This window comes from Doryrhamphus excisus, linkage group LG8 (genome assembly GCF_037039965.1).
Source record: "Doryrhamphus excisus strain RoL-2023G ecotype Guam linkage group LG8, RoL_Dexc_Guam_v1.1, whole genome shotgun sequence".
Taxonomy (NCBI): Eukaryota; Metazoa; Chordata; class Actinopteri; order Syngnathiformes; family Syngnathidae; genus Doryrhamphus; species Doryrhamphus excisus.
In genome coordinates, this window is record NC_136364.1 from 21,298,136 (window position 1) to 21,312,687 (window position 14,552).

General features: G+C 37.1%; 1 protein-coding gene across 10 annotated transcripts in view; it reads left to right on the forward strand.

The window, feature by feature from the left end:
• Positions 1-14,552, forward strand: part of LOC131134198 (rap1 GTPase-activating protein 2-like) — a 118,089-nt gene that overhangs the window by 83,299 nt on the left and 20,238 nt on the right. For all 10 annotated transcript variants that reach the window (XM_058079192.2, XM_058079194.2, XM_058079195.2 and 7 more), the window contains 2 exons: positions 2,793-2,877; positions 8,756-8,791. In XM_058079192.2, the coding sequence (XP_057935175.2) occupies positions 2,793-2,877; positions 8,756-8,791 (121 nt within the window). The remainder of the gene's footprint in view (positions 1-2,792; positions 2,878-8,755; positions 8,792-14,552) is intronic.

Here is a 14,552-nt window from a genome sequence, read left to right on the forward strand (position 1 = left end):
TAAAAAAGGTTTTGCAACAAAATATTAAGTTAAGGGTCCTATCATATTTATTTTTCCTATCGAGTTTATTTTTTTTATAATCATTTTAAAGCATGTTTGAATAGCAATGTCTAATAATTATTATCTACCAATTCCATCTATGAACTTAACAAAATGGTGACTGCTGTCGGCCGTGTTTTCAAGGAGCCATTAATTGCGAGGTTGAAATTATGCGGATTGTATTTAAGTGGTGCTTGAAAGCTGGAGGTTTTTTTTTCTTGAGATGTCATATTAGGTTAGAAGTATTGAATGAATACCCTCTTCACATAAATAGTGCTTTACAATGATTGAAAATTTTGCATGTTCAATTAGAATCCTGAATACTTTTATATATAAATGGAATATTTTCATAGTGAGAACATATAAAACCATCTGAATACAGTTTTCAATATTGTTTGAGCTCTCTGGACATGAACTAGCACCCCTATACACTTTATACTTGTATTACCCAATATAGTAGAGTAAATAAATCAAGTAAATATAACAATAAATCAACAATTTAAGACATAAATAAGACTCCTGTTGGTGTATGTTATTATAAATGAGTTCCCTTCAGGCTGACAGGAAGTTCAAAGTTCAGTGTCATCTCGCTATGGGTTACGGCCGCAACATGTTTTTTAGGGAATTTTATTTATTGGGTTTATTATTCCTGCTGTGACATCATTTAAATCTGCAAGAAAGGCCTGTTGTTCTGGCGATCTGTGTTGTTGGTGTGTCTCACTGAACATTACAGTAACATTGCTGACATTGCTGAATTCACATCGTCTTTGAATGCGCCTTTTGAATGCCTTATATATTTATTTTAGTTAATTTAGTTATTTTCATGCTTTAAAATGCTTAATTTTTGCAATAAAAGCCTATTATTTTAGCAATTTAGTCTGGTAATTATGTCGCACCGAATATAACAGCAACATTACCGACACCTAGTGACACCTAGAACGTCTTATATTTGTATTTTGGGTCATTTAGCCATTTTGTATGGTGAAAAAGTGCTTAATTTAGGCAAAAAAAAAACAAAACATTAACTTAAATATGCATATGTTTGGACTAATTCAGGCCAGATTTGAGGAACAACTGCAGTATATGCCTCTGACAAAACAAAATGATGTTTCTATGCTGTTTGTGTGGCAGCAAGTGAGGAGCCGCATTATATAAAAACTACATAACCAATGTCTGGAGGTGCTGTGGCGAGGAAGAAACTATTGAATTTCTATATGGAGCCAGATAAAAGTGTAAATCCTGGAATGTATTTTCTTTTCTTTGCGGTGTATCCTTGACAGGTATACTCAACAAAGACCAAACATGCCAATCAATTTGAAGTGTTGCCTACTCAAGCTGTACAGTGTTTGCGCCTCACGCAGATGTTGAGCATGTTCCATCTTCTACAGGATGATTCCATTTGTGCACCATGAGGAGCCAGTGCATTAACTCATAGCTGTTTAAGCACATGAAACACTACTGCTAATGAATGCTAATGCTAATGAAGGTTCATCTAAACCAGGGGTCTCAAACACGCGGCACGCGGGCCAAATGTGGCCCGCAGGACGCTAGTTTGAGGCCCTTGCCTTGATATGAAAGTTTAATGTTTGATATGGATGCTGTATGGTATCATGTACCCAGAAAAAATTATTACGTTTGATTAATGTTCATGTTAAAGGTTAAATAACTGTTAATAGTTATCCTCCCTATCCATGTGGAAGTGGTAAGTTTTTGGCTTTTTAATTTTAAAGGAAATAACTTGGAGGCTACCGTTTAGGTCGCTAGCTCTCTAGTTTGCGAGTTAGCATGTGTCTCAAGACCCTGCAGTTGCGCAATATGTTGTGCAACACAAAAACGAAAATATGTATATAAAAAGAGTATTGAGTGCGTTATCAAGGTCATGAAGAAGAGCGTCAAACTCGTAACAGCCTCGTGCTCTGCCATTGAGGGACGGATGTGACGTTGTCACACATGCACAAGTTGCATCTTAGAGCAGGGGTCTCAAACACGCGGCCCACGGGCCAAATGTGGCCCGCAGGACACTAGTTTGAGGCCCCCGCCTTGATATGAAAGTTTAATGTTAGTGCGGCCCGCGCAAGTTTGATATGGATGCTGTATGGTATCATGTACCCAGAAAAAATGATTACGTTTGATTAATGTTCATGTTAAAGGTTAAATAACTGTTAATAGTTATACTCCCTATCTGTGTGGAAGTGGTAAGTTTTTGGCTTTTTAATTTTAAAGGAAATAATTGGAGGCTACCGTTTAGGTCGCTAGCTCTCTAGTTTGCGAGTTAGCATGTGTCTCAAGACCCTGCAGTTGCGCAATATGTTGTAAATAAAAAGAGTATAAATGTGACTATAGTCGTGTTTTGTCATGTCTACAGGGCTCTAATAATGCTTTGTTCATTTTAATCTGAAAAAAAATAATTTGTCTACCCACCAACTATATGTGGTTTCTTAATTTTTAATTATTTGCCGTTTTATTATTATTATTATATTTATTTATTTATTACTGATTGATTGATGTTCTTTATTCTTGATCTTATTTTGTGTAGAAAAATAAAAATGAAGATATTTGAGAACAGTGGAATATTTTATCAGAGATTTTCTTGTAGAAAATTGGAACCAAAGCAAAGTTTATTCATTTTTCTGTTTTTAATAAAGGCATTTTTTTGTTATTTTTTTTTGGAAAACCTGATGCTCCAGTGGCCCCCGGGTAAATTGAGTTTGAGACCCCTGATCTAAACAGATATTTCAATGTCTTCTTTCCAGGAAACAGGAGCTAGTGAATATCTCCAACGTCCCTCTTGGAGAATGTCCTCCATCTCCACCTCGCACGGCCCCTCCCAGCATGAAGGTAGAACATAAACACACTCAATTTTATTATTATATGCTGCATAAGACTTTGAGTTTTGTAATTTTCTTTGTCAGAGTTTGTAAAAGTCTGAAAGTCTGTTTGGGTCTGATAAGTTAGTGTTTTGGCATGCTGAAATGTCGTAGGAATATATAATGCTGGAATGTAATAGGAATATGAATTATATACATTTGCAATTGAATCACTCATGTGAAAAGGTTTAAAAATTCATTCTTTAGCTGATGGGATAGTGCCGAGAAGGATTCATTTATTTTAGGTATGACGAAGCATAGTCATGGGCTGCACGGTGGTCGAGTGGTTAGCGCGCAGACCTCACAGCTAGGAGACCAAGGTTCAATTCCACCCTGGAGTTTGCATTTCTCCCCGTACATGCGTGGGTTTTCTCCGGGTACTCCGGTTTCCTCCCACATTCCAAAAACATGCTAGGTTAATTAGCGACTCCAAATTGTCCATAGGTATGAATGTGAGTGTGAATGGTTGTTTGTCTATATGTGCCCTGTGATTGGCTGGCCACCAGTCCACAGTGTACCCCGCCTCTTGCCCGAAGACAGCTGGGATAGGCTCAAGCACCCACTGCGACACTGGTGAGGATAAGAAAATGAATGAATGAATAAGCATCGTCATCAAGACAATTCTTACCAGATGTGTGTTTTAAAGTGGGCAAGGCAGTTTTAAACCACTCATCAGTGATTGGGCCCACACCTGACTTAAATTGTTTGGTAAAAATTGGTTTCAATTGCTCTTTAAGTCTCCTTCGGCAGAGGGTTCAGGTACTTGTTCCTCCCCCTTCTGTCATTGTTTGCATGCAATCCTCATTAAAATATGAAAACCTATGAATGTTTGGGCGGTTTCAGTTAGACACTGTTTTAGATCAGATCACATTTGATGGTGATTTTTATGCAGAAATGTGAGAAATTCCAAAAGGTTCAGATACTTTTTCATACTACTGTATGCTTTTACTGAGTATATTTCATACAATATGTTTGCAAAGTTGACACGACGTGAAGCCTAATGGACCAATACAACTACGATTGTAGTAATGCCCGGGTTGATAAATTGTACAACATGGAATAAGTGAAATAATTTATGTTAAAGTAAGTCAAAAGTTTGAGTTTGTATTACTATATTTAAAATTTTATTGAAGCATGTCCGCCTCCCCAAAAATGTTTAAAAAAAAATCTAAAGTTTTATTTTTCCCCAAATTCCGTTTTTATACCTTTTACATTTTTGTACTGCCAATTTTGCCCACTATTATGGCAAGAAACCTCTGCACACATTGCTCCAAAATTTGAAGCAAACTCTAATGTCCGTGCTAGCGGTGTTTTGAACGACATAGTGGCCTATGCAATTATTAACAAGCGATAAAACACAACAAGGTGTAAACATACACACAGCTGCACTAGCATGCTCTGCTAAACTACGGAAACCAACACAAATGTTCCTTTTTCTTACAATGACGACATTTTGTTTACATTATATCCGTTTCCATTCATGATTCCATTGACGCAGCAAATATAGGGACAAAATGGTAACGGTAATGGTAATGGTAATGGTTTTATTTCATTTGAACATGCATCAGATTACAATTGAGTGCATCCCATAATCAGTTCCCAGTTCCACATGTCCAAAAGGAGTAGGAAGAAGCAAAGCTTATTAAATCCTACCCCTCCATCTGGTACTTTTACAATCAGTAACTGTTACATTTGTTCACTTCCTGCTTTCCATAATTTTTTTTGAATTTTTTTGAATTTTTTTGAATTCTTTTGAATTTTTTTGAATTCTTTTGATTTTTTTTTTGAATTTTTTTTATTTTAAATTTTTGAATTTTTCTTTTGATTTTTTTTTTTTATTTTAATTTTTTGTCCAATACCAAAGTAGGAGGTAATATGGCCATCCAATGCCATAATGGGTACCATAGTAAGTGTCAATATAGTGATATATATAGCACATCATGACTGGTTCAAGACGCTTCATTCTTGTATTTAGCAAATTTATTTTATTTATTAATTTATTTTATTAATTTTTAATAATTTTTTGGGTGTTTTTAAACATTTTTTTAATTTTTTTTATTTTTTGTCCCGTACCAAAGTACTGGGTGATATGAGCATCCAATGACATAATGGGTACCATAGTAAGTGTCAATATAGTGATATATATAGCACATCATGACTGGTTCAAGACTCTTCATCCTTGTATTTAGCAAACATCAACTGCTTGTATTGTTTCTTGAATTGGCTCATCGTTGTGCATTGTTTGATTCCCTTACTCAATCCATTCCATAGTTTGATTCCACATACTGAAATGCTATGGCTTTTTAACGTAGTCCTAGCATATAAGTGTTTCAAATGTACTTCTTCCCTGAGATCATATTTCTCCTCTCTTGTAGAGAAGTATTGGATGACATTTTTAGCTAATTGGTTGTTTTTAGCCTTATGCATTAATAGTGAAGTCCATTTTCAGTCAATGGTTGTTTTTTCGAGGAGTCTGCTTTGTCCTGCTGGGTCAAACGTGTGCACACAGTGTCATGTATGTGTCAGTCATCCGTTATGTATTTTTTTCATTAGGTATAGTAAACGATATAATGCGTGCATGTGTACCACTGGGTGTGTATATGTGCACTTTACTTGTGTAGCGCCTGGAGGGATGTATTTTTATGGTCCAATTTAGCATTGTCCAGTGACCGGTGCTGTACACTGTGTGTATATTGCTTACATTTATCTTACAATACCACTATTTGAACCAGGGAAACCTAGCAAGGTTTCAGGCCTTTGTGTGTGTATGTGTATGTGTGTGTTTATGGGTGTGCATTTGTGTATTATGAAGACACATACACACTGGTACAACCTGTTTAGCGCTTTTAGCAAACACCGCCTTCACTTGTGCACTTCACTATCCTGTTTAAAGCAACGGCTTTACAGGTACGATTGGGATTAAAGGCGAGCAGTTGAAAGGGAATCGAGCCTGCATGGGATGACTCAGATAAAGGACACGTTTTTAGCAGGTACATCAACGTTGTGACTCACAGAAACAACCAGGTACTCACTTCAGGGGAATAATTTGACAGGAAATGTTTGTTATATTTGTTTCGGGTTTGGAGGTCAAAAGCGTAGAGTGAAATATTGAATACTGAACGGTACCGACAGCCAAGCGACCTCTGGCACTCTGACACGGACACGCATGCACTTTGTGTTGAGTTGTTGTCTGTTGTTGAGTCTGAATGAGGCCAGCCAGAGGGCTCGCTCTCTGTGGATAGTTCTGTGGTTGGTTACGCCACCCGGTCATGCAAAGATGATGCTAACTTTGGCTCAGGTATTTTGGAGCGAGCCTTTGTAAAGGTGTAAACAGAACACAACAGCTGTGGACGACCGAGAGTGGGGCTTCTGGTAGGAAAAATAAATGGATGCATGAATGGACTTTGCATGAATTATGTGGGATTTCGGACAACCGAGTCGCCACAGACAAACTCATCATTCATTCATTTTCTACCGCTTATCCTCACAAGGGTCGCGATAGTGCTGGAGCCTATCCCAGCTGTCTTCAGGTGAGAGGCGGGGTACACTCTGGACTGGTCGCCAGTTAATCACAGGGCACATATAGACAAACAACCATTCACACTCACATTCATACCTATGGACAATTTGGAGTGGCTAATTAACCTAGCATGTTTTTGGAATGTGGGAGGAAACCGGAGTACCCTATGGACAATTTATAAGTACCCAAGACTTATAAAAACAAATTAACAAACATTTTAAGAAAAAATATGAATATCCATTTTTAGACAGGAACAAAAAACTTGCAACCTGGAGCGTTCTAAGCAGAATCATCTGGAACGGTTCCAAGAAAACAAATTATTCTATTTACGGAAATGCTAAAAATGATAATATGAACACGGTCGTTAAAAGGTTCAATCACTACTTTGTAAATATCGGGCCAAGTCTGGAAGAAAAGATTCCAAATTCCAAAGAGGAATCCCAACTCTATTACTAGTGTTCATCGCTAAGCTGCACAGTGTCCGAGTGGTTAGCACACAGGCCTCACAGCTAGGAGACCCGAGTTCGATTCTCTCTGTGTGGAGTTTGCATGCTCTCCCCGTGCATGCTAGGTTAATTAGCAACTCTAAATTGCCCATAGGTATGAATGTGAGTGTGAATGGTTGTTTGTCTATATGTGCCCTGTGATTGGCTGGCCACCAGTCCAGGGTGTACCCCGCCTCTCGCTCGAAGACAGCTGGGATAGGCTCCAGCACCCTTGTGAGGAAAAAGCGGTAGAAAAATGAATGAAGTGTATAATGCGCAGGCCTCACAGCTAGGAGACCCAAGTTCGATTTCACCCTCGGCCATCTCTGTGTGGAGTTTGCATGTTCTCCCCGTGCATGCGTGGGTTTTTTTCCGGGTACTCCGGTTTCCTCCCACATTCCAAAAACATGCTAGGTTAATTAGCGACTCCAAATTGTCCATAGGTATGAATGTGAGTGTGAATGGTTGTTTGTCTATATGTGCCCTGTGATTTGGCTGGCCACCAGTCCAGGGTGGACCCCCGCCTCTCGCTCCAGCACGGCCGCGACCAAATGAATGAATGTTCCCCGCTAGTGTTCCTCACTATCAAAACAAAAATAAACTGATTGGAATGGAATTAAAATGGAAATATTACAGAATGTCAGCCGATTGTAGTAACATCTGGAGTAATCATCTGAGAAATACTTGCCATTAGACTTGGGCTGTGAGTAGTATTTGTTGAGTAGTATGACCAACGAGCCCCAGACTATTTTCTTTACTAGAAACGGACTTTTGATGATAACGGTTTCTAGTGACTTGTGTAGATGAATGTGAGTGTAGATGCTTGTCTAAATGCCCTTTTGCTGCAGCTCCTCCACAAGCCTGAAAATGGTAGAAAATGGATGGCGGGAACGTTATTTATCCTCGGGAATGAATCAGAAGGTCAAATTGATAACATTATCCAACTTTGCCATATATAGCACCATTCATGATTTGGTTACATTTGCATGATCAGGTAGAGGTCCGTCTTTTTTTTTTTTTTTTTTTTTTTTTTTACCATGCTGTCAGCTTTTATTTAGTTCATTCCTACCCAGCTAATATTAACCCTGCGATAACCCTGGTGTTATATATAGATGGAGGAGATTTATAGGTTTTCATCCAAAGCAATTTCAGGTAACACTGGTTTTTATTAGTGCTCTCAAAATGTAGTTATCTACACTTTTTTATTGCCGGAATCATTGAAACGGTTGTAAAACCCCATCGAGGGCTTTTCACTCTCTTCATAGGTATGATATTCATTTTTGCTGTGACACGTTTCTGAACCGGAGAGTGTGAGTGGTGTAAAAATGGATTGCAGAGTAAATGCTTATCTGCAGGAATTGTTTTGGTTAATTCTACCCTTTTTAAAGTGGGATGTTTCGTTTTTTTGGTTGCTATGGTTTAGTTTTTTTTTTATTGCATAACAGTGAATGCTTCTTTCACAACTCCACACGTGTAAGCGAAGACACGGAGCGTGCTGGCCATTTTCACCTTCACAGCTTGTTTAAGTGACAAGGTGGGAACCCCGGTGCGGAGGCGGTGTAAATGCATTCGAGGATGCACATGTGTGAGTGTGTGAGTGTGTGTGTGTGTTCCTCTCTCAGAGGAAGTAGCTGCTTATCAGAGTGTGTGCACAATGGTGTGAGAAAGGGGTCCTGCCCTTTTGACTCACTGATGCTAATACTGCAAGAACTTCAGTAGCGGACCTGCTGCTGTCAGCACCACTCATGTTGACAATTCACAGTAAGATGTTTCATTTTTAAGTCCTGGTTTGTGTTTAATTGTAGCTCTCTGTGGAAATTAATGACAATGTATTTTTCTTTTAGTCTGCAGAGTTCTTCGATATGCTGGAGAGAATGCAGGTATGAAATCATACTTCTTTATTTTTGCAACCATACATACGTACATAAATAGGGGTTGGAATGGAGACCTTACTTCTAAATACCTTTGTCAATATTTTGTATGTAGTGCATCACCATCCCCTCCATAAAAAGCCATTACCACCCTGAACTCGGACATACAACGATCCCGGTCATTAGTCATTAATGCAAATGTGCAATATTTCCATCACTACCTCTGTCATAACCTCGAAAACATATTTATTTATCGAACAACTCAATGCAATACACTCATATGTGACTTTTACTCATCTGTATACACTATTCATTATGGTAATGGTAATGGTTTTATTTCATTTGAACATGCATCAGATTACAATTGAATGCATCCCATAATCAGTTCACAGTTCCACATGTCCGAAAGGAGTAGGAAGAAGCAAAGCTTATTAAATCCTACCCCTCCATCTGGTACTTTTACAATCAGTAACTGTTACATTTGTTCACTTCCTGCTTTCCGAATATAGTTTTTTAAGTTTTGTAAGTTTATTATTATTATTATTATTATTATTATTATTATTATTATTTTTATTTATTTATTTTTATATTATTATTTATGTATTTATTTTATTTAATTTTTTTATCACGTACCAAAATACGAGGTGATTGAGCATCCAATGACATCCCATAATCAGTTCACAGTTCCACATGTCCAAATTTGTTCACTTCCTGCTTTCATCTGGTACTTTTACAATCAGTAACTGTTACATTTGTTCACTTCCTGCTTTCCGAATATAGTTTTTTAAGTTTTGTAAGTTTATTTTTTATTATTATTATTATTATTATTATTAATTTTTATATTATTATTTTTTTTTTTTATTTTTTTTTTTTTATCACATACCAAAATACGAAGTGATATGAGCATCCAATGACATCCCATAATCAGTTCACAGTTCCACATGTCCAAATTTGTTCACTTCCTGCTTTCCATAATACAGTTTAAAAAAAAAATTTTGTTGTTGTTGTTTTACATAATGTACCTTGTACCGAAGTACGAGTTTTTTTTTTATTTTGCACCCATTCATCATTGCACTAAAATTAATATATATTCTGGTGTCTTCAATACATATCTGCTCCTGTGCAATATTATGTGTATATCTTGGATATATCTTGTACATATCTTGTTAAACTGTCTTTTTTTTACTATACTTTTTAAACTTAACTATTGCACCAAAAGGAGAAGCTCTCCAATCTCGTTGCACATCTTGTATAATAACAATAAAGGCCATTCCATTCCATAAAACATTAACACAATAATTCAATATGTGAGACCCATATGTCTGTCTGCTCCATCCCCCCCTTGACCAAAATGTAGATTAACATATATAAAGATGAGACAGACATTGCATATTCAATTAGTGTATGTCAGGCGGACGGGCTCGGTCGCTCGCTCGCTCGCTCTTATTAGATAATAAGCATGCTGGAAGCTGAGGATAGCACCACTGCTATAACTCTGTATGGAATTGATTGATTGATTTTTTTTTTTTCACTTTCCGTGACCCCTTTGTTCCCTCCATGGTCTCCCAAGGGCACAGGTTCTGAGAAGTGTAAGCACAGATGGGGGTTTAAAAAAGAGAAGAGGAGGAGGAGAGAAGGTGGGAGGAGGCATGAAAGGAACATCAATTGTGAAGGAGAATGGAACGAGTGGCCAAAAGGCTATCAAAAGGAGGGAGAACATATCTATCATATTTTTGCAGGTTCTTTTTGGTATGTTAAATGTCTAAAGCCTTCAAATGAGACCTATGAGATGTATGAATTACATATGCATATGAATAGAGTCATCTTCTACACAAACTAGGCTGCACAAAAAACTGGAATAAAATCTCCATTCGTGCTGACTATGTTTGCATGAAGTCAAATAAACCTATCATAACCGGAATATTAGCAATAACCCGGTTGCACACGGCCATGTAAACACCAATAACCATTTTGAAAAACCTGAATATTGGATTATGTACACGCCTTTCGGGATATGGAAAAGTATTTAATTAAAAAGTATTAAATTTGAAAACATGTCAGTGATTGCATTACTTTTTTTTTACTTTATTTTGCTTTTATTGCGTGTACAAATGTACTGCGTGATGAGCAAATGTTTATTATTGCTATTATTAAAAGATATTTTTTCATGCAGTCATAATTTTGATTGTGGCTACACACTGCGGATTAGTGGTTAGCACGCAGGCCACACAGCTAGGAGACCTGAGTTCAATTCCACCCTCGGCCATCTCTGTGTGGAGTACTCCGGGTACTCCGGTTTCCTCCCACATTCCAAAAACATGCTAGGTTAATTAGCCACTCCAAATTGTCCATAGGTATGAATGTGAGTGTGAATGGTTGTTTGTCTATATGTGCCCTGTGATTGGCTGGCCACCAGTCCAGGGTGTACCCCGCCTCTCGCCCAGGGACGGCTGGGATAGGCTCCAGCAGCCCCCGCGACCCTTGTGAGGGCAAGTGGTCGAAAATGAATGAATGAATGAATGCTAAGGCAAACATGTAATATTATGTTGTAACCATTAAATTATGGTAATTTCTTCAGATTAATCAGATTAATCACGGTTTTCAAATTAATCAATCACGATTAATCACCATTTGCAACTATGTGTGAAATATGGCCATTTTTACCGCATTAAATAGCAGAACATGATTACATATATATATATATATACATATATAGAGACCTCACAGCAAGGAGACCAGGGTTCAATTCCACCCTCGGCCATCTCTGTGTGGAGTTTGCATGTTCTCCCTTTGCATGCGTGGGTTTTCTCCGGGTACTCCGGTTTCCTCCCACATTCCAAAAACATGCTAGGTTACTTAGCGACTCCAAATTGTCCATAGGTATGAATGTGAGTGTGAATGGTTGTTTGTCTATATGTGCCCTGTGATTGGCTGGCCACCAGGTGTACCAGGTGTACCCCGCCTCTCGCCCCAAGACAGCTGGGATAGGCTCCAGTATACCCGTGACCCTAATGAGGATAAGCGGCATAGAAAATAGATGGATGGATGATAATAATTGTGTTTGTTCTGATTGGTTAACTATCACGTGTCCTATTTGTGTGAAGGTGCACATCCTTCAAATCTGCACCCTTTATGTTTAAGTTTGCACTAGACCGAGCACTTCATAAAGACATTTTGGAAGCATAACTGCTCGATGACAGATGGTCAATACGGCCAAAGTATCTCACACACACCAAGTATCGTGGCCCTCATTCGTCTTCTCTGAACCTCAGCTCGCATCGATCCGCTCTCGAGCTGCGCCACCTACATCGCAGCTTTGAGACGTGTGTTCAAAGTCTTCTACGTTGTTGTAATAGACGGCTCAGATGAAGGTCACTTTTTTGATCCTCGTCTCTTCTGTTTTTTTTTTTTTTATCCTCCCCTCACCTGTTTCTCCCTCATCTTTGTCCTCCTCTTTTGTCTCTGTCTGAGGCGAAAAATTGAATCCCCTTAAGAGCGCCTTTGTGATCAGTTTTCTATTGTCGACAATGACTCCCCTGTGACTGTAACAGCTGCTCTGTCAATATGCACACACACACACACACACACACACACACACACACTCATACACATCATTACCGACGTGGAAGACAAGTGAATTTACCGAATGTCGCATGGCTCTTGCTGGCATTGTTGAATGGTGAAGTGCATATTGCATGCTTTTAAGAAGTCATTCTGTCCTCATCTGAACAAAATGTTCCACTCAGCGGACTGCAGGATTGGCATTTTGTGTGAGGTAGACTTCCATAAGTCTAATAAGGATTCAGTATAAGAACTGGATCATGTTTAAAAAACATTACACTGGCCGCCAAAATGGATTTTTAACCTTCATTCAAGGTTGAATTTTGCCATTTTAAATCTACTAAACTGAGTCTAAATTGCCATACCTACACTAGACTCACAATTGATTTTTAACCTTTATTCAAGGTTGAATTTTTCCATTTTACATCGACTAAACTGAGTCTAAATTGCCATACCTACACTAGAGTCAAAATTTATTTTTAACCTTTATTCAAGGTTGAATTTTGCCATTTTATATCGACTAAACTGAGTCTAAATTGTCATACCTACACTACACTCAAAATTGATTTTTAACCTTCATTCAAGGTTGAATTTTGCCATTTTACTAATTTTAATATATCTACTAAACTGAGTCTAAATTGCCATACCTACACTAGACTCAAAATTTATTTTTAACCTTTATTCAAGGTTGAATTTAGCCATTTTATATCTACTAAACTGAGTCTAAATTACCATACCTACACTAGACTCAAAATTGATTTTTAACCTTCATTCAAGGTTGAATTTTTCCATTTTACATCTACTAAACTGAGTCTAAATTGCCACACCTACACTAGACTCAAAATTTAATTTTAACCTTTATTCAAGGTTGAATTTTGCCATTTTATATCTACTAAACTGAGTCTAAATTGCCATACCTACACTAGACTCAAATTTGATTTTTAACCTTCATTCAAGGTTGAATTTTTCCATTTTACATCTACTAAACTGAGTCTAAATTGCCATACCTACACAAGACTCAAAATTGATTTTTAACCTTCATTCAAGGTTGAATTTTGCCATTTTATATCTACTAAACTGAGTCTAAATTACCATACCTACACTAGACTCAAAATTGATTTTTAACCTTCATTCAAGGTTGAATTTTGCCATTTTATATCTACTAAACTGAGTCTAAATTGCCATACCTACACAAGACTCAAAATTAATTTTTAACCTTCATTCAAGGTTGAATGCTTCCATTTTACATCTACTAAACTGAGTCTAAATTGCCATACCTACACAAGACTCAAATTTGATTTTTAACCTTCATTCAAGGTTGAATGTTTCCATTTTAAATCTACCAAACTGAGTCTAAATTGCCATACCTACACTAGACTCAAATTTGATTTTTAACCTTCATTCAAGGTTGAATTTTGCCATTTTACATCTACTAAACTGAGTCTAAATTGCCATACCTACACTAGACTCAAAATTTATTTTTAACCTTTATTCAAGGTTGAATTTTTCTATTTTATATCTACTAAACTGAGTCTAAATTACCATACCTACGCTAGACTCAAAATTGATTTTTAACCTTCATTCAAGGTTGAATTTTGCCATTTTACATCTACCAAACTGAGTCTAAATTGCCATACCTACACTAGACTCAAATTTGATTTTTAACCTTCATTCAAGGTTGAATTTTTCCATTTTACATCTACTAAACTGAGTCTAAATTGCCATACCTACACAAGACTCAAAATTTATTTTTAACCTTCATTCAAGGTTGAATTTTGCCATTTTACATCTATTAAACTGAGTCTAAATTGCCATACCCACACTAGACTCAAATTTGATTTTTAACCTTCATTCAAGGTTGAATTTTGCCATTTTACATCTACTAAACTGAGTCTAAATTGCCACACCTACACTAGACTCAAAATTGATTTTTAACCTTCATTCAAGGTTGAATTTTGCCATTTTATATCTACTAAACTGAGTGTAAATTACCATACCTACACTAGACTCAAATTTGATTTTTAACCTTCATTCAAGGCTGAATTTTTCCATTTTACATCTACTAAACTGAGTCTAAATTGCCATACCTACACTAGACTCAAAATGGATTTTTAACCTTCATTCAAGGTTGAATTTTGCCATTTTACATCTACTAAACTGAGTCTAAATTGCCATACCCACACTAGACTCAAATTTGATTTTTAACCTT